Genomic DNA, 25,535 nt, shown 5'->3' on the forward strand with positions numbered 1-25,535 from the left:
ATTGATCCAATAATCGAATATTTCAAATACTTTCTTAACGACTTCTAACTTGGGAGGAAGGGCTTTCTGCTCTTTGGCTCCTGTCCATGCAGACAAGCAGACAACACAAGCAAAAGGGGAAAAAAGTTCATTTACATCCCTCAAATATATGTCGAGTTTCAATTGCGTCCCTCGATCGCATAACCAGATATAGAGCACCGTTGACTTGTAAAACCACGTCAGCTAGAAAAGCATTCATCCAAAACCGCCAAGGACCATACTCTCTCCGTTTCAGGTTTTAAGACGTTTTGACTTTAGTCAAAGTAAAACTGTTTCAATTTTGACTAAGTTTATAGACAAATATAGTAACATTTATAATACTAAATTAGTTTAATCAAATCAATAATTGAATATATTTTCATAATAAATTTGTATTGGGTTGAAAATGTTACTACTTTTTTCTACAGATTTGGTCAAACTTAAAGCAGTTTAACTTTGACCAAAGTCAAAAACATTTTATAACCTGAAACGAAGGTAGTACTTTACACTGATTTTACATGCTACGGATGCTCCATATCTGATTTTTATACTTGAGGGATTCGATTCAAACACGATTCTTGTTGTGAGGGACCTAAAGTGAACCAAGTAAAATGCGTTCATCTTTTGCATGCTTTCATGGGTCGGGGCCTCGGGGAGAGAAACCTCCGAGCCCCACGGCCCACAGGCCTACCCCGCCAATTCCAATCGTTCGGCCTAGAAATCTCCGAGCCCCACGGCCCACGTCGGCCACCGATGAATTGTGGCCGGCGACAACCATCTCTCATCCCCTCTCGACGGACGTCATCGGCGTTCCTTGACCTTGTGGGTCCAGATCCCCTAGAGTTGGGTATAACTCTACCGGGTAGAGTTGGCCAAATCTGTGCCATTCGGCATACGTCAAGGGCTGGGATTAAGCCACATTAATTTATACTTAAAACCAGTAACTGACCATGCAACAAATAAACTTACATCAACAGCTTGTCACGAGATCATTGTTACTGTATAATTAGCACAAAAAAAATTCAAGATTCATCTATTATTTAAAAAATCATACACATTATTATTGATATGGTTCGTTGTTTGCATATATGTGAAAGCACTATATTGATATACACTGACTGCCGCTTTAGAGTTGATGGACTATATCTGTTGTTTGGGGAATAACAAAACGTTGTTCTGTTACATTTTTTGGGAGTGAGAACTTAATCAAATCACTATTATAGAGCAGACACATGAAAAAACTAAGTCATAACCATTAATTTAAGGAGTTAATTTATTAGGTGAAATTTCCTTTAAAAAATTTATTAGGTTAAATTGATGAGGAATGATCTCAGCCGTAGAAAACAATAGATAGCACAGATTTGACTAACTTCACCCGGTAGAGTTATACTCAACTTCAACTTCAGGGGATCCAGACCCGACCTTTGTGCTCTGCTAGCAAATTAACCGGGGGTGAGGATTTGCTCTAATCCATTGATCAATCATCGACACCTCACGTTACAAACGTGCACGGATTCTTTTTCTGAATAAAACCAAGCAACTACGAGGCCAAAACATCGTACTCCATGATCCATCCGATGCAGATATCCAATTATTGGACTCCATGACAGCATGCACCGATCGCTTCCATAGACGACGTCACAGATGGCGCACGCAACACTGTAGCACTGTACCACAGCGATAGACTAGCTCTATCTACCGCTGGGGAAAGTGATTTCATCGCTCGTGAGAATAACATCTCGTTTCGTTCATGGCATCTAAATAGTCATAAAAGTTTTTTAAAAAAATTTGATAAGATATATTAATATGAAATATATCACTCCACAAACATGCAAAGTAAAATTCAACTTCTACAAGTTATAAGAAAAACAAATATATCTGCGAGTGTACCATAACTACTTTCAGTTTATTTTGTTCTTTTTATTGCAACTTATATAAGTTGAATTTGATCTTGTATGTTTGTGGAGTGATATATTTTATATTAATCTATGTTACCATTTTTTAATTATTTTTAATAACTATTTAGATTACATGCAACCAACGAGGGACATCCCCTCGAGAGATGAAAATTCATATCCCAATATACTCTCTCTTTTCCATAAAGGTTTCATTTTTGGGTTTTTTTCCAATATTTTTCTAACGTATTTTTGACCGTTCATATTTAAAAATAATAAAAAAAACAAGTCACATATAAAATATTATTTATATTTTATCATCTAATAACAACAAAATACTAATCATAGAAAATTTTTAAATAAGACGAAGAGATATACGTTGTATCAAAAAATGAAAAATGAAGCTTTTGTGAAACGGGGGAGTATATAAATAGCTAGTAGCCTAGTAGCTGCTATGCGTAATACAACTTACTATTTCCGTAACCATGGATAAGGCCTACATTGCCGTCTTCTCCATTGCCATCCTCTTCTTGCTCGTCGACTACTTCCGCTGTCGCCGCCGCCGCGGCAGCGGCAGCAACAATGGCGAAAACAAGGGGATGTTGCAGCTGCCTCCGAGCCCTCCAGCCATCCCGTTCTTCGGCCACCTCCACCTCATCGACAAGCCGTTGCACGCCGCGCTGTCCCGCCTCGCCGAGCGCCACGGCCCGGTGTTCTCGCTGCGCCTCGGCTCGCGCAACGCCGTCGTGGTGTCGTCGCCGGAGTGCGCCAGGGAGTGCTTCACGGACAACGATGTGTGCTTCGCCAACCGCCCGCAGTTCCCCTCGCAGATGCCCGCGACGTTCTACGGCGCCGGGTTCGGCTTCGCCAACTACGGCGCGCACTGGCGCAACCTCCGCCGCATCGCCACCGTGCACCTCCTCTCCGCGCACCGCGTCAGGGGCATGGCCGGCGTCGTCTCCGGCGAGATCCGCCCCATGGTGCAGAGGATGTACCGCGCCGCCGCCGCCGCCGGCGTCGGCGTTGCGCGCGTCCAGCTGAAGCGGAGGCTGTTCGAGCTCTCGCTCAGCGTCCTCATGGAAGCCATAGCGCAGACCAAGACGACGCGGCCAGAGGCGGACGACGCGGACACGGACATGTCCGTGGAGGCCCAGGAGTTCAAGAATGTCCTCGACGAGCTCAACCCGCTTCTCGGCGCGGCCAACCTGTGGGATTACTTGCCGGCGCTCCGGGTGTTCGACGTGCTCGGCGTGAAGAGGAAGATCGCGACGCTGGCCAACAGGAGGGACGCGTTCGTGCGCCGGCTGATCGACGCGGAGCGGCAGAGGATGGACAACGGTGTCGACGGCGGCGATGATGGCGAGAAGAAGAGCGTGATCTCCGTGCTGCTTAGTCTGCAAAAGACTGAGCCAGAGGTCTACAAGGATATAGTGATCGTGAATCTTTGTGCGGTGAGTGAGTACGTACTTTCGCCAGGTTTCAAATCATCTCACCTTTTCTTTTTACTCCCTTCGATCACAAATTGAAATACTTGAAAGTTTTAGATATGAACCAATTAAACTTACGTAACTTTTGACTATTGATGAATTTTGAACGCTTAATTTGAAATCATGCATAAAGAAGATATGTATACGTGTTCTTTTTGAAAAAAAAAAGTACTTCCATAATCTAATGTATCTTCTGGCTTCAACACGTGTCTCTTGATTTATAAGAGGAAAACGTTGGATAGGAGGCTTTGATATTCAGAGGGGTGGTGAGGGGTTAACAGGCTAATCCACCAGCTGTGGCTTCTACTATCTTAATACCATTGGATATGACTAGCTGCTCCTAACCTGCATCCTAACTTGTTATACATATATAAGACATAAACCAGTCACTCAATAAATGGATTGAACCCTTAAAAAAAATCAAACATCAAGTTTTTTTTCATCTTTTTTATAATGGAACAAATCCCAGCATATGCTTCAACGAAGTTACAATCACTTATTACATAATTCACTCAACTAATATTTCAAAATACGATGATATAAACTACTCTCTCCATCCCATAAAAAAACCAAACATAGTATTGGGATGTGTGTCACGTTTAGCACTAGGTTTGTTTTTATGGGTGGCATGAATAATAAATACCAACACTTAAGAAGAAAATATTTGTCCAAATCTATTTATAAATATGTTTATTGTGAGACTAAAGTGTTAATAGAGATATATTGTTCATTAAACTCTGTCAACTTACTCGCCTTCAATTTTTCATACGTTCTTTAATTCACACCCCTTTTCCTCTTTCGTGAAGGCATTATTTGCTGCTGGAACAGAGACTACAGCAATGACAATAGAATGGGCAATGTCGCTTCTGCTGAATCATCCCAAGATACTCAAGAAAGCAAAGGCAGAAATAGACGCATCCGTCGGGAACTCTCGCCTGATCAATGGAGACGACATGCCTCATCTTAGCTATCTCCAGTGCATCATCAACGAGACGCTTCGTCTATACCCTGTAGCACCACTGTTGATCCCTCACGAATCATCCGCAGATTGTAAGGTTAATGGCTATCACATTCCAAGTGGAACGATGCTGCTTGTCAATGTGATCGCCATCCAAAGAGATCCAATGGTTTGGAAAGAGCCAAATGAGTTTAAGCCAGAGAGGTTCGAAAACGGCGAGTCCGAGGGATTGTTCATGATACCGTTTGGGATGGGGAGACGGAAGTGTCCGGGAGAGACGATGGCTTTGCAGACAATTGGGTTGGTTTTGGGGGCTCTGATCCAGTGCTTCGATTGGGACAGAGTCGATGGCGCCGAGGTTGATATGACGCAAGGCAGTGGACTGACCAACCCTAGGGCTGTCCCGTTGGAGGCCATGTGCAAACCACGCGAAGCTATGTCTGATGTTTTTCGGGAACTCTTGTGAAGCATCATGGAAGCTGGGGCGGATCCACCAGGTAGGCTTCATCAGGCTCTAGCCTACCCTTCAATTTTTGCAAAAAAATATCAACTACATAGGATATCTTTCATAACTGCTGTTGGAGGAAGACGAGAAGAGGTCGGGCGTCAGGAGGAAGATGAACAGGAGCCCCATGGGAGCGATCTGATTGGGGAGAGGGTGAAGCGGTATGCATTAAAGGCCCAATTGGCCAATTCTGCATGGCCCATTAGGCACCAACTCTTTGGGTATTCAGCTTTAGGGATTAGATTGGACACAAGGCGATGGGGATGGCTCATTGCAATTGAGGGCTTGCGGCGGCGACGGCGCCAGTGGGCACGAGGTGCGGCGAGCGCACGGTGCCACAACGGCAGCCCAAGACCCGAGTGCCCACGGCTACGACGGGCGAAGGGGTGTTGGGCACTTGGGCGCTTGGCTGTGAGCCGTGACAGGCATAGGCACACGTGACTGAATTGGCAATCCATATCGCTTCTCGCTGCTCGTCTAGTCTGTTGTGCTGCTGCTACCTAAAGTGAGTCCTATCCTATTTGTATATTGAATCAGGTGATTTATCATTTATGAGAAATTAAGACTTAAGTTTTGTAGTTTCTTTATTAGTTGGTGGATTTGAAATGTAGAAGAAAACAACATTGCTTGATTACTTTACTAACTCTCCCCCACTGATGAGGCTATATATTGTTAAAACTGCTAGAATTTTATCCTAATGAAATCTTTGCCAATCCAACCCAACGAATACCATAGAGAATTATGCTTTGAAATTAGAGATGGGGTAGCATATTTGTTGAATTTGAGTTGTATAAGGGTGCGTGGTTGATTTTTAGTCTTGTTGACTTCGACTTTAAGCCCACCCTTAATTTTTATGCTGGATTCGCCACTGCATGGAAGTATGATTAAGTTTCACAAGGGGGAACACGGTCATCATCCAATCTCCTGCCTGGATGTTCTTTATGAAATTTACGCATTACATACGACCATGTGAGAATGAATTTATTACAGTTTTTCTCAAACAATGTGTGCATCATATTTTAGCAGAAATGCTGTTTAGAGAACCTACAAAGCCAATCCATCCGCATGTTCTTTAATTAGTGAAATGTTTTCTTTTAAGGAAAGGTAAAACTTTGCCAATTTTATATTGATAGGGAAGGAATTAGTGGAAATGTTGGCTTCTTGTTTAGTCCGTACTATATAAGCTCTTTCTTTTTCTTACATAATTATGGAAATGATTAATATATATTCAGCTTTTGCCCTAAGATACACAACCATAAGTTTGTTCAACAAATAAAAAAGAGACGATTGGTGATGGGAGAAAACCCCTAACTTTCCCTTATTATTAACTTTTGTTAAACCACATAGATTCAACCAACAATTCTAATGGAACAACACCATCCGTAATTCCGTAGTGTAACAAGAGATCCTTCACTACGAACTATTGTGCATAGTATCCAACTCCTCTATGAAAGCATCATAAACCAAAAGTGAAGCCAATAGAAAAAAAATGAAGATAAGCTACATCGGGTTTGACAATTGCTTACCACTAAAAACTTTGTCATCGTGGCAATGCCAAATTAACCAACATAAAACACTAGCTCTAGTTAATATCATCTTTTTTTGACCTAGGTATCCCTCTAAGCCAATCACCAAAAATATTTTTAGCATTACGAGGTGGAGAGTTATTGAAAGTAAAGAACATATAGCTCCAAACAAATCGAGCAATATAACACTCAAAGAAAAGATGTTGGATTGTCTCTTTTGCAAAATAGAAAACAATTTGTTTTGTCCTGGTTGGGACTAAAGTTTCCTTACACTTATAATATACTACTACATTCTCTACATTTGTGCCACCAACACAGTTTGTAATGCATGTGTTCCCTTTTTTGCTTTTAACTACATATTTGGAAAAGTTACTAAAAATATAATAATATAAAATGATTTTCATGATAAATCTATCGATGCGGTTTTTATATATTAAACCTAATATGTATAAAGACATATTATATCACACTTAGGTGCGTTATAATTAAAATGCACACAATGTTAGTAAATTTGTTTATTGAGAGTGCAATTATCATAAATCCCCGTACAAAGTCTAACAGTAAAATTTTTACTATCAGATATTTGAGAATATATAACGTGTAGTAAAATATTTACTATGTGAGAGACGTGTTTTATAGTTATTACGCACCAGGATATTAGTACTATTTAAGAGACGGAGCTAGTAATGCCACACAATCAGCATCTTAAAAAAAGACGAAGAAGAAGAAGAAAGTTTTTAAAAATAAGCCGGGCCAATGCAGCACATGTACGGATGTACCACTATGCACAATAAATATAAGCAACTACCGGTTGGCATGGAGAATATCTGAATATACTAGTATTATCGTGGGTACCCAAATGCACAATAAAACTGGCTAGCTAGCAACCTACCTCAAGGCTCAAGCATCATTATATTCCAAACCATGGTTAAGGCCTACATTGCCATCTTCTCCATCGCCGTTCTCTTGTTGATTCACTTCCTCTTCCGCCGCCGCGGCAGGAGCAATGGCATGCCGCTGCCTCCGAGCCCTCCAGCCATCCCGTTCTTCGGCCACCTCCACCTCATCGACAAGCCGTTCCACGCCGCGCTGTCCCGCCTCGCCGAGCGCCACGGCCCGGTCTTCTCGCTGCGCCTCGGCTCGCGCAACGCCGTCGTGGTGTCGTCGCCGGAGTGCGCCAGGGAGTGCTTCACGGACAACGACGTGTGCTTCGCCAACCGCCCCAGGTTCCCGTCGCAGATGCTCGCGACCTTCAATGGCACCTCTCTAGGCAGTGCCAACTACGGCCCGCACTGGCGCAACCTCCGCCGCATCGCCACCGTGCACCTCCTCTCCTCGCACCGCGTCAGCGGCATGTCTGGCATCATCTCCGGCCAGGCGCGCCACATGGTGCGGAGGATGTACCGCGCCGCCACCGCCTCCGCCGCCGGCGTCGCGCGCGTCCAGCTGAATCGGAGGCTGTTCGAGCTCTCGCTCAGCGTCCTCATGGAAGCCATAGCCCAGAGCAAGACGACACGTCGTGAGGCGCCGGATGCGGACACGGACATGTCCATGGAGGCCCAGGAGTTGAGGCATGTCCTCGACGAGCTCAACCCGCTTATCGGCGCGGCCAACCTGTGGGATTACTTGCCGGCGCTCCGGTGGTTCGACGTGTTCGGCGTGAAGCGCAAGATCGTGGCGGCGGTGAACAGGAGGAACGCGTTCATGCGCCGGCTGATCGACGCGGAGCGGCAAAGGATGGACAACAACGATGTCGACGGCGGCGATGATGGCGAGAAGAAGAGCATGATTTCCGTGCTGCTTACTCTGCAAAAGACTCAGCCAGAGGTCTACACGGATACTCTGATCATGACTCTCTGTGCGGTGAGTACTCTCTTCGCTAAATCCCCCATTTTCTGATGGTAAATACTCTAGTTTCTCGTGGGACGTTAAACTTAAGTATCAATAAATTTTAAAACGCTTGATCAGAAACCATGATAATGATATCTATATATAGGCATGTTTCGAATTGTACTTATATAGTCTCCTTTTTGTGAATAGCCATTGTTTGGTGCCGGAACAGAGACTACATCAACCACAATAGAGTGGGCGATGTCACTTCTACTGAACCATCCAGAGATTCTAAAGAAAGCACAAGCAGAAATAGACATGTCCGTCGGAAACTCTCGCCTAATCAGTGTCGTCGACGTGCATCGTCTGGGCTATCTCCAGTGCATCATCAACGAGACGCTTCGCATGTACCCTGCAGCGCCACTTCTGCTACCTCATGAATCATCTGCGGATTGCAAAGTCGGTGGCTACCACATCCCAAGCGGAGCGATGTTGCTTGTCAACGTGGCTGCCATCCAAAGAGACCCAGTGATTTGGAAAGAGCCAAGTGAGTTCAAGCCAGAGAGGTTCGAGAATGGCAGGTTCGAGGGATTGTTCATGATACCGTTTGGGATGGGGAGACGGAGGTGTCCCGGGGAGATGCTGGCATTGCAGACAATTGGGTTAGTTTTGGGGACTATGATCCAGTGCTTTGATTGGGGCAGAGTTGATGATGCTATGGTTGATATGACACAGAGCAATGGACTGACTAGCCTCAAGGTCATTCCGTTGGAGGCCATGTGCAAACCACGAGAAGCTATGTGCGATGTTCTTCGGAAATTCATGTGAAGCCATACACGGCTGTGTAGCAGGGAATAAAGTTCTGGTGACTATATACTCTCTGTCCAAACAAAACCTAATCTTGTATCCAAATTTATCTCTAGGATTAGATATTTATTGGGACAAAGGGAGTGGGAAAGACAGAAGCTATACTTAGTCATTTAAACAGAAGGGAATAAGATAGTCGTGCAGTGTTCGTCAAACAATGTACACATCATTTTAGCACAAAAGCTGCTCGTGGAAGCTATAACCACTATCCGAAAATATACCTATCTTGCTGGTTCAAATTAGTAGCTATATTTTAGATCCGAGGGAGTAAATTTCCACTGCATGTTCTCGAATATATTTTCATGAGATCGAGCTGGCTTTCTATTTAGTCTGAACTCTGTAAACTCGTTCTGTATCAGAAACATGCAAAGCCCCGTTGAAGCGTCTTATTCAAGCATGGCGAGAATGAGAGTTAAAAGCTGATAAGCCCCAGTAGACAAATAGCCTTTACCACAAGAATTTTTATACTATTGCCAGCTACAGGAACGTGCATCCACAGACCACAGCACATGATAAGCAGAAAGAGAACACCGTCCAACAGTCAATGGAAAAAAAAAACGCTGATGTACACGAGATGGGTTGTCGGGTTAATTGGGTAATTTCAGCTTTTGGATCTTCTGCATCACAACTGGAAGCTTATGAGCAATAAGATTCGGGTCTCCATATGCTGCAGAGTCGGAAGGGTATCCCTTCTGTATTACATCAAAGATGAATATTAAATGGATGTACTCCAAGTCTCCAATATGCTTGAGATGAACTGGTTCAAAATAATTTGTTGATTTTTAGAGAGCATACCGCAGACAGACTAGCAAATGTTGCTTCCCTCCAGCAGCATTCACGCAGTACAATGGGTTTTGCTTCGTCACTACCAAAAGAGCAATACACCCGGGTATCCCTCAATCTCATAAGTACACCATCAACCCTAAGCTGTTAACACAAAGGAGGGAAAACGCTGTTATGATAGTGCCATTGCAGTCTTTCAACCCAAAGTTACAGCTGCTTGTAGGTTGTCTTTTGAGCATAAATACTAGCTTTGGAATTTCGAGCCCTTTCAAAAGTGTCTCCTAGATTTCAGAGTAAATAAAGTTCTGTCACGACAGGAAGAGTAAAGTAGTTTGTAACTACTACTACACTGAGGACTAAACTTTGTTTGCATAATTTCTTTCTTAAAAAACTGGACTATTAGAAAATCACTGTTTAGATATTTGCTTACTATTGTCCTCAAAAGATTATATTCGTACTAAACAAGCACAAGTTATATAATACAGGCAGCAGATCATACCCAAAAACGCAAGAGCAGGAACCAACCAGTTGGCATCACCCTCTGTAGAAATGCAATCGAAGATCATATTTAGTATTGACTAAAAGTTGCTTTACCCATACATATAGTCCAATTAGAAACAAGGTTAGTTAGAAAAACACTTACCACTCGCACAGTGAGGAATGAAATGCCATTATCGGCTAACTCATCTTCATACAGGATAACCTAAATATATTTTGTGAGATGTAGACTATAGTGAGGAATGAAATGCCATTATTGGCTAACTCATCTTCATACAGGATAACCTAAATATATTTTGTGAGATGTAGACTATAGAGCAAGCATGGATAATTTTTTTCATTTTCATACCTCGTCATAGAAAAGAATTGGTTCTTTTGCTGAAAGGGCAACAAGGTCAATCCGATCCTCAGAATCCTCCCAACACAAATTGCGGGGTTCATCCAAACTTGTTTGAATCTGGAGAAGGCATGGGAAAAAGAAAGTATTTGTCTGAATGTGATACCAACTAGTAAGACAACAGGACAACTTAAGGCCACAGGTGAAACTGATATAGTACAGAGATAAGGCACATACACTATCTGGGTTCTGAACCAAAGCATCACTCCCATTGTACGGTGTCGTGAATGTATAGTCATAATCAAGTATTACTTGATCAGAAGGCTTACTGCATGAAAACACCCACCGCAAACTTGCTCTTAGTTTTCTCATTAATAAATCCAGAGCACATCATTTCTTTCCTTAAATGATTCTAGAAGGAAAGAAATTACAGGCATGTGCTATAAAACTCTTATGACAGACTAAAACGGGCATAAAAATAATACAAGCATCCTGGCAGTTTGTACAGTAAAAAGTAAACAAAGTCATCTCAATTTTTTTATGGCATTCATACATGGGACTATATAATAAAGGTCACACCAGGAAAATCCAACGGTTTTCACTAGAAACACTTCCTAGCATGCATCGAGTATAACTTTATAAGTGATAAAACAGAGTTATAGAAGAACCTCCTGAACTTCCACTTTGCTGCCGCAGGAACTTCAACAGGTGGTAGTGCTTCATGTTTCCATGCCTTCAGAGCATCAAGCGCATTGAAATATAATCTAATGCCAGTTTGAGCATGCTGAAGAGATAAGAAACTCTCCCCAAAAACCATCTCAGGTAAATGTGTTGTCTGAAGTTTATCTTCAAAGCTGAAGAAAAGAAGAAAGCATATTACAAACCAGTTTTCTTTATCTCTAAATCTCAATTAATTCATGTAAAATTCTTCCCTATGCTGGCAAGTCAATGATTTACAACCAGTGGAGAGATCCAATATCTGTATTTATGCAGAATAAACTCTTTTATATGATAAATCAACATAAACTGGAATATGTTACAGAGATTGTCTGACCAAGCATACCAACAGAATGAATGGTAGGCTAGCATTATTCATTACTCATTTACTCAATTCACGAATACTTATTTGTTCACAGATACTTAATATTCCCAATGTGTGTATTCTCATTCTTTCATAGTTCCATCTCTACATTCCACCCTGTTTCCTCACCAGTTCGATTAGTTTTCACCTTCTCGTTTCTCATGAGTATTTCGATATATACACAATTTACACTCAAGTAAACGAGCTTAAGTACCAGTTTTTAGCTAATGATGAAGATATTGTGGCGGATACAGAATTCAGGTTCCATATGATCCATTTAGAAGTATGCACAATTCAGTGCCATAATAAACGCAGAAATTTTGAAACATAAGTAGAAATAGTTTACTGTAATGTTCTACCTAATATTAATGTAAAAATTTCTACCCAGCGAATCAAAGTAACAAAGAGCAGAAAAAAAAAGGTTAGGGTTTAAGATGGGGAGTGGATCGTACAGCTGGAGCGAGGCGGAGTTGAGGATGGGGCCGTTGTGGGACCGGATGACCCACCCCTTCACCCGCACCCCGCCGGGGATCGCCTCCGCGCCGGCCGCCTTCAGCTCCGCCGCCGTCGGGCCCTCCCACGCCTCCGCCGCCTTAGTCATCTCCCGTGGCGTGCTTCGTCACGATGGTGCTTGGTTGTTTGGAGCTTCGACGCCCCCCGGCCTCCCAAGTGGGGTTCTCTTCAGGACTGCGCCTCAGCACAAGCTTCCCCCCCGGCCGTGGCAGCGCAGATCGACGGCGGCGGCGGCGGCGGCGGTGGAGGCGGGGGGATCGCCGGCGAGGAGCGGTCCGAGCGGAGGAGAGCGCAACACCGAGGTCGAGAGGCGAGCCCGACTTGATTATGGGCTCGCGTGAAGGGGAAACCGGTGTACTGGGCTTTCCCCAAAAGGTGGTGATATATTAGTTACATGGGCCAATGGGCTGAAATGTTTGGAGGTTAGCAAGTTTAGGCCCATGAGGCGAGCAGCATTTTCATCCCAGTAAACGTACGGAGTTTTTTTATTTTTTGCATTTTTTTGCTCACGTTTTACTGTTTGGTTTCAAATAAACGAGATTATCGTACGTGACGCAAAGCACAGTAATTTAGTTATGGAAATCCGGGTCCTAGAGCGATGATGTGCTGGTCTTCACTCGTTCTTGATACAAGCAACGCCAGAAAGGAATCAGAGGAGTGTCCAGTACAAATCAGAGATTCAGACTGTGCCGTACACGGTACAAGGCCCCTGAACAATGTGCTGCGGTCAGCATGTGTCGCTCATGGCATTGCTCGTTGCTCCACTGGTGTTTGGCGGTGTTTCTTATGAGAAGGGAAAACAAACACGTCTAGATTCACCTTATGATACTCCACAGAAAGCTGCCCAAAGCTAAACATCGACGCACTAGCCGTCAGCCCGTCAGAATGCAAGTTGCAGGCTTGCAGCCGAAGGAAAAAAATATTGATCGAGTATATAAGCCTTGTTTAGATCCTCCGGACTATTAAATAGCCATCCGAAATCTTATTATTTAGGATTATTAAACGTAGATTACTAACAAAACCGATTCCATAACCCCTAAGCTATTTTGCGAGACGAATCTAATGATGTATATTAATCCATAATTAGCGGTTGATTACTGTAGCATCACTGTAACAAATTATGGATTAATATATCTCGTTAGATTCGTCTCGCAAAATAGCCTAGGGGTTATGGAATGAGTTTTGTCAGTAATCTATGTTTAATACTCTTAAATAACAAGATTTCGGAGGACTATTTAATAGCCCTCCGGATCTAGAGTGGGCCTAGTATAGAATACAACACATGGTAACAGCAGTGCACTAATTTCTTCATTCCAATATATGAATACTCTCTTCGTCAAGAATCCAGTACAACGAATCTGGACAAAACTATATCCAGATTCATAGTACGTGTTCAGAATGATAAACTTAAAATATATAAAATCGTATACTGCATTTATATTTATACACATCCAATCGGAGGGGGGACTGTTTTAACGGCACCCGTGGATCGGTGGATGACGGCGGCCACTGAATTCTGCAACTTTTGCATCGGCGAAATGACCAGCGGCCCCTGTCAGCCACATTTAACGTGTGATTAATTAAATATTAGCTATTTTTTCTTATAAATAATTTAATATAATTTATCTAAGCAATTTTCGTATAATTTTTTTTTAAAAAAATGCAACGTTTCAGTAATTGAAAAGCGTGGGTGCGAAAAACTAGAAGAAAAGATGGGAACAGCCACTGCCCACTGCGGATCACAGCCCGGCAGCTCAGCTCGCTGTCTGTGGGCCGCCGAAACGAGCAGCCACCCACCGAGCCAGCGCGCCGCGCCGCCCACACAGTCCACTCCACGACGCCGCGCGCACGGCACGCACAAAACCCCACCCAATCCCCGCCTCCCACCACCACCACCTCGCCCAACTCCCAAAACCCTAGAACCGCGCCGCCACAATGCAGGCCGCCGCCGCCGCCGTCCACCGCCCGCACCTCCTCGGCGCCTACCCCGGCGGTGGCCGCGCGCGCCGCCCGTCGTCCACCGTGCGGATGGCGCTTCGGGAGGACGGGCCGTCGGTGGCGATCGTGGGCGCGACGGGCGCCGTCGGCCAGGAGTTCCTCCGCGTCATCTCCTCCCGGGGCTTCCCCTACCGGAGCCTCCGCCTCCTCGCCAGCGAGCGCTCCGCGGGGAAGCGCCTCCCGTTCGAGGGCCAGGAGTACACCGTCCAGGACCTCGCCGCGCCGGGCGCGTTCGACGGGGTGGACATCGCGCTCTTCAGCGCCGGCGGCGGGGTCAGCCGCGCCCACGCTCCCGCGGCCGTCGCCAGCGGCGCCGTCGTCGTGGACAACAGCTCCGCCTTCCGGATGGACCCCGAGGTGCCGCTCGTCATCCCCGAGGTCAATCCCGAGGCCATGGCGCACGTCCGGCTGGGAAAGGGGGCTATTGTGGCCAACCCGAACTGTTCCACCATCATCTGCCTCATGGCTGCCACACCTCTGCACCGCCACGCCAAGGTATCTCACAACCACCTTTATCTTTGTTTGATGGTAATGGATGCTTCTTCATTGAGAAATCAGAACTAAGGTGCCAATAAATCAGAAAAAAGAAGTGCCCAATTTCATTACCAGAAAGTGCTACTACCTCAACCAATGAAAAGTATCTAATTCCACTTGCGTGTAACAAAACTGATCTCACCCCTGGTATTTGAGTGCCTAACGCAAAAGTACAAGTGCGATCTTTTATGCAAATGATATCTTAAGCTAAAGGAAAAAAACCAACACCTTTGTAAGAAAATAAAACAGTGTGGATGAATTCTAAAATTTGTGCACCAGAATCGTGTATGTATTCATTGGATAGGGGAATCTTGGTTTGCAGTTTGATAACACCACAACCACTTCATTTCCAGAACATTTGTGGTTAGCTTTGTGAATATTCCATTATAGCAGTTTGAGCAAACAAATATATGCATTGATCATGCTTCTGCATTTCAGATTTAAAATGTCATTTTTCTAAACTATGATATCACTGAGTTCCTAGAGATGAAATTTGGTAATATCCTTATTACGATAGATTGATTCATATAGATAATTATTCTTATTTCTGCCCCATTGTCTGCTGAATTCTTAGTTTGCAGTCTGTGAGATTGAGTATTTCTAAAATATGTTTATTTCTGCTTGAGGGTGTGCAAAGCATATTTGATGTGTAAAAGTTTGCTTGCTTGGCGCATTGATGGGTCGACCAACAAACTGATGATTATCAATGTGGCAGGTGGTAAGGATGGTTGTCAGCACTTACCAAGCAGCAAGTGGTGCTGGGGCTGCGGCCATGGAAGAACTCAAACTTCAAACTCAAGAGGTAATATATTTTCCCTACTATGTTTCTCTTTCCAGTTCTGGTGCTAATTCAGTACTTGATTGCCATTTTACACTTTATTTAGGTCTTGGCGGGGAAAGCACCAACATGCAACATTTTCAGTCAGCAGGTTCTAATTCTATAATATCCTGGACACACGCCAGATTATTTTCAAGTCAGCTGAATTTGCTTCTCCTTGTGCAGTATGCTTTTAATATATTTTCACATAATGCACCAATTGTTGAAAATGGGTACAATGAGGAGGAGATGAAGATGGTGAAGGAGACCAGAAAAATCTGGGTATGTGAAAGCCAAATTGATGTCTAGGAAGTCATTGCATTACTCTCCATCCAACTTTTCTCTTTAACTTTAAGAAAACATAAATTACATCCTAACTTTATGCTTCTCTATTCCTAGAATGATAAAGATGTGAAGGTAACTGCAACCTGCATACGAGTTCCTGTGATGCGTGCACATGCTGAAAGTGTGAATCTACAGTTTGAAAAGCCACTTGATGAGGTTAGCATAAAATATTTCTTAATGATAAATTCTGGTTAGCATGAAGAATCCTTTCTGCTTGTGGTAATCCTATACCCTTCTTTTGTTAGGTATTAATATGTTTATCAGGTCCATATTATTTTCTACCATCAATTGCCCTAATTGGAATATTGAATTATTCCTTATTTGGCAGACCATCCTCTTTGCCATCAGTCAGTAGATTGGTCATTTGATTTTACTGAATGCAAAAATTGATAAGCACCATCTTGCAGTAAAAGTTATCTTGTGTAACTCGTTAGATGGGAAAGGGTGGGACAAAAAGGGTGGGGTCTTTAATTGTTAATATAATTGATTGGGTTATTTTCCTCCATGACAAGAACATTAGAGTCCAGTTGATTAGTTAATGATTTTGCTGGCAATTGTCATGGTCATGCTACTAATTCAAATTCTGAAACTGCTTGTGTATAAACTCTGAAGGATACTGCAAGGGAAATCTTGAGGGCAGCTGAAGGTGTTACCATTATTGATGACCGTGCTTCCAATCGCTTCCCCACACCTCTTGAGGTAATTGGCTTTTCTTTTCATGAACATCTTATGCTGGAGGGTACAGGAGGTACTGTTATCAATAATCATCATGTGCACTCCATTTGGTTTCTGTGTTTACAAATGAAGCATATGAATTTTGCATCTGAGAGTTAACTCTTGATTTTTCAGGTATCGGATAAAGATGATGTAGCAGTGGGTAGAATTCGTCAGGATTTGTCGCAAGATGATAACAAAGGGTATAATCGTGTTTAGTAAATTTCAATTTGGATATATCATGATAAACATTTATTTTTAAAAGCATTGTTTCGATAGCAATTAGCACCATGGACTTAACTAATTAGGTTTACATTTACAGGCTGGACATATTTGTTTGTGGAGATCAAATACGTAAAGGTGCTGCACTCAATGCTGTGCAGATTGCTGAAATGCTACTCAAGTGATTTTCTTTTCTGTACCTTTCTCTCCTTGCCCCTCTTTGCTCTAGTCATTGTTTGACGGATGTACTCTGGTTAGTATGAGATCAATTTTGATCATCTTTTGTAATCTATATTCCTAGTGAAATAAATGTAAAACGGTTTTGCTCTATCTTCTGCACAAGTGTAGAAGAAATCTGAAATTGGGAAATTGGAGTGTGGCCCTTGTTCATCCTATGTGTTGCATCTTTACAATTTACTTTCTTTTGCTTTAGGCTTTTATTAATTTCTTGGTACATTAGCTGGCTCATCTCAATTTTGGGTGGAATGGAGGCTGAAAGAGGCCAACCAGATTTGCTTTCGGGTGCAAAGCTAGGGCCTGGTGTAACCTGAACTAGAAAAGCTCTGGAAAACGCCTCCAAGCAGGAAGTTCCTGGTGCAGTTTTTATTGAAAGCAAACAGCTGGAGCGAAACACTTCTGTCCACTGGTCTTTTGTGGTTTCATGGTCAGCGACGTGTTGCTGTGCCTGTATTGGAATGTTACCTTTCTTGATTGATACTCCTAGATAGGGAATTAGAAGAGTATTTGTGCTGCTACAACTCAGTGAATTTAAGTGATTTGTCCTGTTCTTCGTAGCATTAGCTCTATATATAGATACGGATGACATTGAAAGGTCATCTTTTCCCTCCTTTACTGCTAAAATTAGTTGCACAAGAGGTTGATTGCATGTGCTTGCCGTGCCTGCGTCTTGTTTGTGTCCTTTGCTAGAAAACGACAGCAACGCGAGGCCAGCAGTATTCGCCTCAGAAATTACTCAGCCTTTTGTTTTCAACACACGTTAACCTGCATCTTGCAATATAGTAGTACACTGTAGTAGAATTGTTATCTGCAACCATCTAGAGATGCCATTTGTTTTTGGGCGCCACTGGCAATCTTTTAACGAAAAGACCAAGTTAGGACCTGGAACGACGGACAGGTTCATCTGGCCATTCGTTCTAGTTTTGACCAATGGTCCAAGCTGTGGCAAACATAGCAGCCAAATTGATGTTTGGTTCTCTCAAGCATATACCGTACATTGTGGCTTCCATTTCTGAAAATTTTTACACCGTGTTCGATGTGAAGAGGTGAAAAAAATGATGGCTCGCAATCTAGCTGACGATTGACAGTAAATTATACTTCTGGATGCCACAGTTTTCCACTTTGAGCTCAGAACCAGTATTGGATCCAGAGCACATCACTGCAACTTGGAATAATTGCAACAAACTCAGTAAAAGGCTTCATCAATTGCACAGTTGTGTGGGGGCTGGGTGACGAGAAAAAAAAAATCGTCGATGCGTCACATTCAGTTTGCACTAGTTTCAGTCTTTCAGGAGTAACTGAAAGAGACTCGGGTAGGCCAGTCCAGCTCACTTGCACCGACGCCCATCGCATGACTCCGAAATCACACTCCCACTAAAATCTGCACGCTAATCGGCAAGCATTTGGGCACACTAAACTGAACATGTACTACACCAATTAAGCCAACACTTTATTACAGCACACACACCATTATTATCACCAGGCATGCATGTATACATTACATATCCGATGTCATATTCACATGTACTCCATAGTAATTAACTAGCAGTAAAAAAAGAAAACCAAGAACATGGAAAGACTCAAGATCGAGTCGATCCTCACACAAACAAGCATACTTTGCATGGTCCATACGATCGATCATGGCAAGCATATGCATATATCTACTACTCCATCTCGATCATGAGCATGCATCATGCATGCAAAGCAACTACGGATGATGGCTAAGCATCATGTAGCATGCATAATGCAAAAATGATCATGGGCACTTGGGCCTCTTGCGAGCGCCATGGCCGGTGGTCATGTCGCGGTAGCAGGGGCACTCGTCCTTGTTGCCGGCCGTCCCCGACGGCACGCAGTTGCAGGAGGCGCAGCACACGCCGCAGTACTTGAGGCAGTCGTCGTGCCTGCTCGCCTTCGAGCACCTCACCTTGCACTTGCCGTCGCAGAAATCTACCAAAACATTCATTGTTTCAGCTCACCATGTTAACACCAAGAAAGAAAAACAGTGTACTTGTGCAGATTATTCTGCTAAAAAAAATGCCTGTGAAAACTGACCTGATCCAGCCATGGAAACTTGGAGGGAAGAGGAGGCCAAGAGCAGGAGCAGGAGGAGAGCCAGGGTGGTGGTGGTGTTGAGCTTCATTGTGCTTGTGAATGCTGGTCCTAGACTCCAAGCAAGCAGCTTCAGAGTTGGGGTGTTGTGGAGAGTGTGAGTTGGTGAGTGAGGTTTTGGGGTGATTTATAGGAGCAGAGGTTGGAGTACTCAGGATTCAGTGGTTTGTGTAGCTAAGCTAGCAGAGGGTGGTTGGGGCTAAGCTAGCATTGGGTTCTAACCCTTTTGCTTTGGGGTAGAGTGTTAGCTAAACTTGCTCCCTTTTTTGTGAAAGGGAAAAACAAGAAGCAGAAGCTAATTTGTTACTTGTCACTTGTGGCCTGTGGGATAACACTAGCTACCCCCAGAGAGCACAGAGGAGAGTCAGGCAGGGGAGACCACCAGGGCATGGTGATGTATTGATGAGCTGTGAGCTGGCATCCAAAAGGCAGACCTTTCTTTAAAGAGAGTCATTGGCTTAGGTGTGGCCACCCTACTATTTCCAAGCATTTTTTTCCTTGTCAAATTTTGCTTCCTAACACAGGCATGCAGTTACAAAGCTTTCTGCTAATCCCAAGTAGGGCTGATGTTTTAACATTGCTATGAGAAAATCGGTGTGTTTTAACATGTCTCTCCAAAAAATGGAGAGAGGTTAGCTAGTGGCCGGCCATGAGATCAGGAAAGATAAGAGGTTGTTTGGTTGCTGGCCACTATTTATCTCTAACTTTAGATATATTTGATGAATTTAGACAATAATTTGGTTATTTTCATAGTTAGCAGAAGAGACAGCTCTCACGCAGGTCGGTCGGACGGCCGCCCAGACTCTGCCGATGTCGTCTCCACTTCAGATGGATCCAGGTCCTCTACAGTTCAGCAGAGAAGAACTGCAGCTACAGTATTCTGAGTCTGCTACAGTGAATTAATGGACCAAACAGTGTTTCGGTACTGTAGCAAAGTAATTTGAAACAGTAATCTTTCTACTGTTTGCCTGATTACTGTTCCCATTTACTGTTTAGACCTACTGTAGCGATTTGTTTTAGGCCGTTGGATGTGAATCCAACAGCAAACAACACACCCTAATGCAGAGCACTGTAGCTCCCTCTGCATTCTCTCCTCCACTGCAAAGGATCTAAATTGACTTCGGATAGCTGTTGACGTCTATTAAAATAAGTTGATCCCACAAAACATTATTAGTTATCTGGTTATAACAATGGTGCTAGCTCCGTCACTGATCATAGTTATGGCAATATTTTATTCTAATAATTAGATTCTTATTTTAATTAAATATTTTTAATGACCCAAAAAAATAGGATAATTTTTTTTAGGTTTCTTATTTTAAGTTCGTAACCTTAGAGATACATGCTAATTAAGTGTGACAACTTCAGCTCATAAATGATGATAAACTATAGCCGGCAACGAAACAGACCCAAACAGCTCGTTGAGGAGCACAGCGTTCATGCACCTCAGTCCAGTGATCGAGTTGGGGACCGGTGGATCATCATGGCTAATGAGTGCCAAGTTTGGAGTACGACGAGTCGACGACGACGACCTGCCGGGATCAAGATGAGCTAGCTTAACAAGCTAAGCTCCCCACAATCAAGGATAACGCATGGCTTTGGTTTTGCCTTTGCCGGACTGCTTCCATGTTTAGAGGTGTCAGCACACAGCACGCAGTACTGTGCGCTAGCTGGCTGCCTTGGCCTGCTGCCGACGCATAACCATCATAGCCTCGAACCTTCCAGAATTTACTTTTCTTGCTCTCGCTGACTACTACCACACCAGTAGCTTGTGGAGTTGACGAGAGTAAAGTTGATGCTGTTCTTACAAGGCAAGTAGGCAACCTCGTTTGTTTTTTTGTTCACGCAGCTAAGCATGTTCTTTCTTTCCAGGATAAGGTCGGCCTAGATACGCCCGGTACATATCGAGCTCATGATTGGCACAATGACACTACAGTTCACTTTCTTTTCTTTTCTTTTCTTTTTTACTGTGACTTGACAGAGAGCGTCCGGAGTGGTGACAGTGCTGGGTGGGTTTCTGTTTGTTGTTCGGCGCGTTTGGATCGCAGCTGTCACGCGATGGCACACGGCGAGAATCTGCACGGGCACGGGCGCGCGCGGCGCCGGACACACACGGTCGACCGAGCGTACGTGGAGCCGGCAATGGGATGGGAGGATCAGGAGGCACGGGCGCGTCGGCTTTGGCAGGCGACGAGACGAGCCCCGTACCGCGACCGCGAGAGCTTTCCGCTGAGGGTGGTCCGCGTGCCGCGTGTGCCGGTGGTGGTGTGTGAGACGACGCGGTTTCCCCCGTTGGATTCTCGGATTCTCGCGGACGTAGCAGCACGGCGGCCGTGTGGAGACAGCGCGAGCGCACGAAGTGAATCAGTGAATCATCCACCGTTTCCACACGTACCGAGGCGCAGGGGATCGGAGGCAAGGGCGTGTGCGTCCACAGGCCACAGGTAAAGAAGAGTTGTTGAGAGATTTCGTCGGGATCTCATCTATTGGGGGGGGGGGGGGGGGGATTTGGAGTAGGGGTGGTTGTAGTACGAGGGATGGGCTGGAACCGTGTGCCGAAATAAGTAGCCTCTGCCTCGAACGGGACGGCTAATTTGGTGGTGGTCTCCGTTCAGGTTGGCGCTTCTCAACTGGTCCAGGCGGCACCCTTCACTGTTCCTAAGAATTGTCAACGGCTCAACGTTTACTTGCTCCGACCCATAAAAACGTATATTTAGATTCATAATCACTATAATATTTTGCATTCAATATTAGATTGATTTTTTATGGGACGAAGGGAGTACGTCGGATTGGGCCACTAGCCTCCACCACAGCTCGAACAGTGAATAGCGTCGCAGTTAAAATGTACTCCCTCCATGTCCAATTCGTTGTACTGGGAGAGATCATATCCCCTTCTAGGCTGGGATTTTTTAGACTTTTTGGACGGAGAGAGTAAACATTTGGACTCCTCTCTAAGTCTAAATTGCTCAATTGGGCTGACTCCAACCTTGTTAGTGCATCTTCAACAGCCTCTCTAAACACCCATATAGCCAGCTCTCCAATTGATTTGGCTAGCCAAACTCATTCCTCCACTTTCTCTCCCTCTTCCTCCTCTCTCTCTCTCACTGTTCTTCTCTCGGACACTCGCACGCGACTGCTACCGTCCAGGGGCTGGCGATGGCGGCGGCGGCTCGCGATGATGACCTCGGCAACGGCGACCTCGACGACGACCTGTCGAATCCACGCCGCCGGTCTAGAGGTCGCACGGAGGCGGAGGCTGTGCGGCCCCCGATCCACGCCGCCAGTCCAGAGGCCGCACGGCTGGCCGAAACCGGTGGGGGTGAACGTCGCACGGCCGGCCGAATCTGGCGGGGGCGGAGGTCACACCGCCGCCGCCGCCACCTCGACGAAGCCAAGACGTCGACGGCCTTGTCCTCCTCAACAATCGGCGGCGGAGGAGAGCCTCCAGTCGCTGGAGCAGCGGGAGAGACGCGCGTAGCGGGATCCGAAGGAGGCGCGTGGCGGCGGCGGGCAGCAGTGGCCACGTTCACCAAGGTGGCCCCCTCCGCTCTGCTCACTGCATCGGCCGCCCAAGGTGGCCGCTACAGGTCTTCGCTCCGCTCGCCGAGGTGGCCCTCTCCGGTACCTGTCCCCCATCTCGCCGGCGGCAACAAAGCCAAGGCGCTCCTTTCTGACGGCGACGACGACGGTGAGCTCGGGCAAAGGATGCAAGCTAGCGACGACGCGCCTCCTTCCCCATGGTGGCAGCAGCACGAGCGGAGGGAGCTGGTGCACGGTGGCGATATGCAGAGGCAGGAAGGGCACGAGCAAGGGTCAGGGGATGGTGCGGCTGGTGGGGAGAGAGGAGGGAAAAGATGGTGGGGCCCACAGATGGCCAGTGGCTGAGGGTGGCCAAAGGCTGGCCAAGTTTGGCTAGCTCGAGCCCATGTTTGGCGATTGCTATTTTTTAGCTAGTGAGATAGCTATGTTATTGGAGTACATTTTTTTTTTCAAAGTTGCTAAAATTTAGCTTGAAAAGTGCCATGGAAAGGCTGTTGGAGATGATCTTAAGCTGCTGTACTAGGTTGCTCAGGGTGATAATTCACCAATTCCCCCAGAACACGTTCTGATTACATGCCGCGCATAGCAATTTGGAGATACAAACATCGAAAGCATACAAACGGAGTAGTGCTGCATCAGCAAAGCAACCAGCTACTTCCTCCATTTCACAATGTAAGACTTTCTAGCATTGTCCATATACATATAAATGTTAATGAATCTAAACACATACATATTTCTAGATTCATTAACATCTAAAATTCTAAATGAATGTGGGTAATGCTAGAAAGTCTTACATTATGAAACGGAGGAAGTATGAAATTTCCCACACGCAACACTGCAAAGCAGAGGTGCAAGCATATGCAATTCAGCATCTGAATTCCGAAGTGGAGTGGGACTGGCAAGCTTAGATCCCACAGGCCAGAACACATCTCCATTTGCTAATACATTAACACGGATACGTGCTTAAAGTTGCTAAGAACGTCGGTACTAGTGTTACTACAACTGCCAGAGGCACCCTACCATTGTCTCCAGAGAAATAGGTAAACCTACGAGGCTACGAAGTCGAGCTAACTCAGGCCAACAAAACCAATCTACGAACCCCCTTCAAGATCACTAAAAACCATCTAAGCTAACTCAACTCCACTGATGAGGGCAGTCACTTCACAAAATGCGGGTTCAGAAGCTTGGCGACCTCCAGGAATCCCACGCGCTCTTGGCCAGCAAACAGGACCTTCAGCTTCTCATCACACACGATCACCTTCTTGTCCGCAGGATCCTGGAAATTGTTAATCCAGTAACATAAGAACAAAAGCAAATTACGGTATGTGGGACATGAGCAATCATGACACAGGGATGTCTACGAGCATTACCAAATTTACAACTACGTTTGGGACACAAGCAATCTATGGTGAGGGAATGGACCTCATTGTCTTTCCAAGCCCCTAAACTAGCTTCGTATTAGGTGATGAAACGCTTCTCTATACAAACAATTGTACAAGCTCGAGTTGGATACTAATCCCTGGGAGTGTACTACAGAGTGATTGTGCCAATTCATGACCATGAGATCAATAAAACACTATATGGAGGAACATGTAGCAGTACAACATCTGTAAAATGGAAATTACAGTTGAATCATAATCTCTCTATTACCACCACCTAGCAGTGAACCGCAGCTCCACCTCACATCTGCCATGCAGCCCACTGACTGTCGTAGAACATACCCAACCCCAATCAAAATGCCACAAACTATGCCATTATTATCTTACATAGTAGCCCACAGACCAGCATGCACTTAGTCAGACAATAGCAGGCAAACTCTATATGCATGATGCATCACAAGAAGCCAATGACCAACAAGATGGGACATACAAGTTCCTCGTTTACTTCCAATAGAATCATTCAACATGTAAGTGGCGGTCTCAAATTATTAGCATGGACACACGGAGAAGTGCTGCAGTATAGCTACAGGCAAATGCTACACAATACATCAGCTATAATTTACTAGTTGACAATGTGCATTGCGCAATGTGTTTAGAAATGTTATAAGCTAATAAGCAGCATATGCCACACGCACATTGGATGCAACGATAAACAAAAACGTTGCACTATTTTCAATCTACACATATCAGCATCTGGTACATTTTCACCTGATACGGCCCCTTGTACTTATTCCAAACGGAAATATCAGATCTGTCCCTGTTCTATGCAATAAAAAGAGCCATACTTTCATCTTTAGTTGCGATTGCTCACCATCATTTATCACATTCAAGCCTACAAATAGAATCATAAAAAACTGCACATGGAAGAAATAGGGTTGGGGGTTTGCTTGAAGACCTGGAGGTTGTGCTGCTTGATGTAGGCCCAGAGGCGCTTGAGCGCCTCGGTGCGGGGGATCTCCGCGGCTCCCACCACCGCCTGCAGCGCCGGAGACACGAGCCGGGGCTTCGTCAGCCCGGTGGCCGCCCTCTTCTTCTGGGCCGCGGCCGCCGGGGAGTTGGACGCCGCGGCGGCCGCGCGCACGGCTACGGCGGCGGCGGCGGCGCGCCGCGGCAGAGCGAAGGAGGCGGCGGGGCGGGGCGGGCGGAGGGCGGCGAGCGGGGAGGGGGAGAGGGACAGCGACGCGGCGCTGAGCATGGAGGCGGACGCCATTTTTGGTCGGTGAGGAAGGAAAGCTTGGGTTTTTTTGGTTTGGATAATGGCTGCGGGAAACGGGGAGGGTTT

The 25,535-nt window shown here is 45.1% G+C and overlaps 6 protein-coding genes across 7 annotated transcripts; 3 read left to right on the forward strand and 3 right to left on the reverse strand.

The window, feature by feature from the left end:
* Window positions 1–2,367: 2,367 nt before the first annotated feature.
* LOC4334184 (cytochrome P450 81Q32) lies at window positions 2,368–7,536 on the forward strand. Of its 2 annotated transcripts, XM_066308383.1 has the most exons (3): window positions 2,368–3,364; window positions 4,207–4,855; window positions 7,391–7,536. In XM_066308383.1, exons 1-2 carry the CDS (start codon window positions 2,399–2,401, stop codon window positions 4,822–4,824), a joined length of 1,584 nt encoding a protein of 527 aa, XP_066164480.1. In that variant the 5' UTR covers window positions 2,368–2,398; the 3' UTR covers window positions 4,825–4,855; window positions 7,391–7,536. The 2 variants fall into 2 exon arrangements, with proteins under 2 accessions (XP_066164480.1, XP_015631595.1); XM_015776109.3 differs by lacking the exon at window positions 7,391–7,536 and having other exon boundaries at window positions 4,207–5,497.
* LOC4334186 (cytochrome P450 81Q32) lies at window positions 5,643–9,325 on the forward strand. Its single transcript, XM_015776110.3, has 2 exons — window positions 5,643–8,252; window positions 8,430–9,325. Exons 1-2 carry the CDS (start codon window positions 7,314–7,316, stop codon window positions 9,045–9,047), a joined length of 1,557 nt encoding a protein of 518 aa, XP_015631596.1. The 5' UTR covers window positions 5,643–7,313; the 3' UTR covers window positions 9,048–9,325.
* Window positions 9,326–9,532: 207 nt separating this feature from the next.
* LOC4334187 (TIP41-like protein) lies at window positions 9,533–12,654 on the reverse strand. Its single transcript, XM_015776111.3, has 8 exons — window positions 12,238–12,654; window positions 11,373–11,558; window positions 10,942–11,032; window positions 10,717–10,824; window positions 10,513–10,572; window positions 10,369–10,410; window positions 9,882–10,013; window positions 9,533–9,778 (listed from the first exon to the last, which is right to left on the reverse strand). The coding sequence occupies exons 1-8, from the start codon at window positions 12,384–12,386 to the stop codon at window positions 9,674–9,676; spliced, it is 873 nt and encodes a 290-aa protein (XP_015631597.1). The 5' UTR covers window positions 12,387–12,654; the 3' UTR covers window positions 9,533–9,673.
* A 1,532-nt stretch (window positions 12,655–14,186) lies between these two features.
* On the forward strand, window positions 14,187–17,323 carry LOC4334188 (uncharacterized). The gene is made up of 8 exons (XM_015772891.2): window positions 14,187–14,791; window positions 15,546–15,632; window positions 15,715–15,759; window positions 15,834–15,929; window positions 16,047–16,148; window positions 16,605–16,691; window positions 16,842–16,909; window positions 17,029–17,323. Exons 1-8 carry the CDS (start codon window positions 14,234–14,236, stop codon window positions 17,111–17,113), a joined length of 1,128 nt encoding a protein of 375 aa, XP_015628377.1. The 5' UTR covers window positions 14,187–14,233; the 3' UTR covers window positions 17,114–17,323.
* A 1,268-nt stretch (window positions 17,324–18,591) lies between these two features.
* LOC4334189 (peamaclein) lies at window positions 18,592–19,376 on the reverse strand. Its single transcript, XM_015773530.3, has 2 exons — window positions 19,221–19,376; window positions 18,592–19,115 (listed from the first exon to the last, which is right to left on the reverse strand). The coding sequence occupies exons 1-2, from the start codon at window positions 19,306–19,308 to the stop codon at window positions 18,922–18,924; spliced, it is 282 nt and encodes a 93-aa protein (XP_015629016.1). The 5' UTR covers window positions 19,309–19,376; the 3' UTR covers window positions 18,592–18,921.
* Window positions 19,377–23,650: 4,274 nt separating this feature from the next.
* LOC4334190 (upstream activation factor subunit UAF30) lies at window positions 23,651–25,517 on the reverse strand. The gene is made up of 2 exons (XM_015776456.3): window positions 25,149–25,517; window positions 23,651–24,090 (listed from the first exon to the last, which is right to left on the reverse strand). The coding sequence occupies exons 1-2, from the start codon at window positions 25,461–25,463 to the stop codon at window positions 23,971–23,973; spliced, it is 435 nt and encodes a 144-aa protein (XP_015631942.1). The 5' UTR covers window positions 25,464–25,517; the 3' UTR covers window positions 23,651–23,970.
* Between the last annotated feature and the right edge of the window lie 18 nt (window positions 25,518–25,535).

The sequence above is a fragment of the Oryza sativa genome, chromosome 3, assembly GCF_034140825.1.
Source record: "Oryza sativa Japonica Group chromosome 3, ASM3414082v1".
In the NCBI taxonomy this organism is placed as follows: domain Eukaryota; kingdom Viridiplantae; phylum Streptophyta; class Magnoliopsida; order Poales; family Poaceae; genus Oryza; species Oryza sativa.

Excerpts from the sequence above, each read along its gene's own strand:
- LOC4334184 (XM_066308383.1), top strand. The coding sequence starts at position 2,399 with ATGGATAAGGCCTACATTGCCGTCTTCTCCATTGCCATCCTCTTCTTG. Across the intron at positions 3,365-4,206 it reads TGATCGTGAATCTTTGTGCG|GCATTATTTGCTGCTGGAAC; the intron begins GTGAGTGAGTAC and ends TCTTTCGTGAAG.
- LOC4334186 (XM_015776110.3), top strand. The coding sequence starts at position 7,314 with ATGGTTAAGGCCTACATTGCCATCTTCTCCATCGCCGTTCTCTTGTTG. Across the intron at positions 8,253-8,429 it reads TGATCATGACTCTCTGTGCG|CCATTGTTTGGTGCCGGAAC; the intron begins GTGAGTACTCTC and ends TTTTGTGAATAG.
- LOC4334187 (XM_015776111.3), bottom strand. The coding sequence starts at position 12,386 with ATGACTAAGGCGGCGGAGGCGTGGGAGGGCCCGACGGCGGCGGAGCTG. Across the intron at positions 11,559-12,237 it reads AACTCCGCCTCGCTCCAGCT|CTTTGAAGATAAACTTCAGA; the intron begins GTACGATCCACT and ends TCTTTTCTTCAG. Across the intron at positions 11,033-11,372 it reads GCAAAGTGGAAGTTCAGGAG|TAAGCCTTCTGATCAAGTAA; the intron begins GTTCTTCTATAA and ends GTTTTCATGCAG.
- LOC4334188 (XM_015772891.2), top strand. The coding sequence starts at position 14,234 with ATGCAGGCCGCCGCCGCCGCCGTCCACCGCCCGCACCTCCTCGGCGCC. Across the intron at positions 16,149-16,604 it reads TTGAAAAGCCACTTGATGAG|GATACTGCAAGGGAAATCTT; the intron begins GTTAGCATAAAA and ends TAAACTCTGAAG. Across the intron at positions 16,910-17,028 it reads TCGCAAGATGATAACAAAGG|GCTGGACATATTTGTTTGTG; the intron begins GTATAATCGTGT and ends TTACATTTACAG.
- LOC4334189 (XM_015773530.3), bottom strand. The coding sequence starts at position 19,308 with ATGAAGCTCAACACCACCACCACCCTGGCTCTCCTCCTGCTCCTGCTC. Across the intron at positions 19,116-19,220 it reads AGTTTCCATGGCTGGATCAG|ATTTCTGCGACGGCAAGTGC; the intron begins GTCAGTTTTCAC and ends ATGTTTTGGTAG.
- LOC4334190 (XM_015776456.3), bottom strand. The coding sequence starts at position 25,463 with ATGGCGTCCGCCTCCATGCTCAGCGCCGCGTCGCTGTCCCTCTCCCCC. Across the intron at positions 24,091-25,148 it reads TCAAGCAGCACAACCTCCAG|GATCCTGCGGACAAGAAGGT; the intron begins GTCTTCAAGCAA and ends AACAATTTCCAG.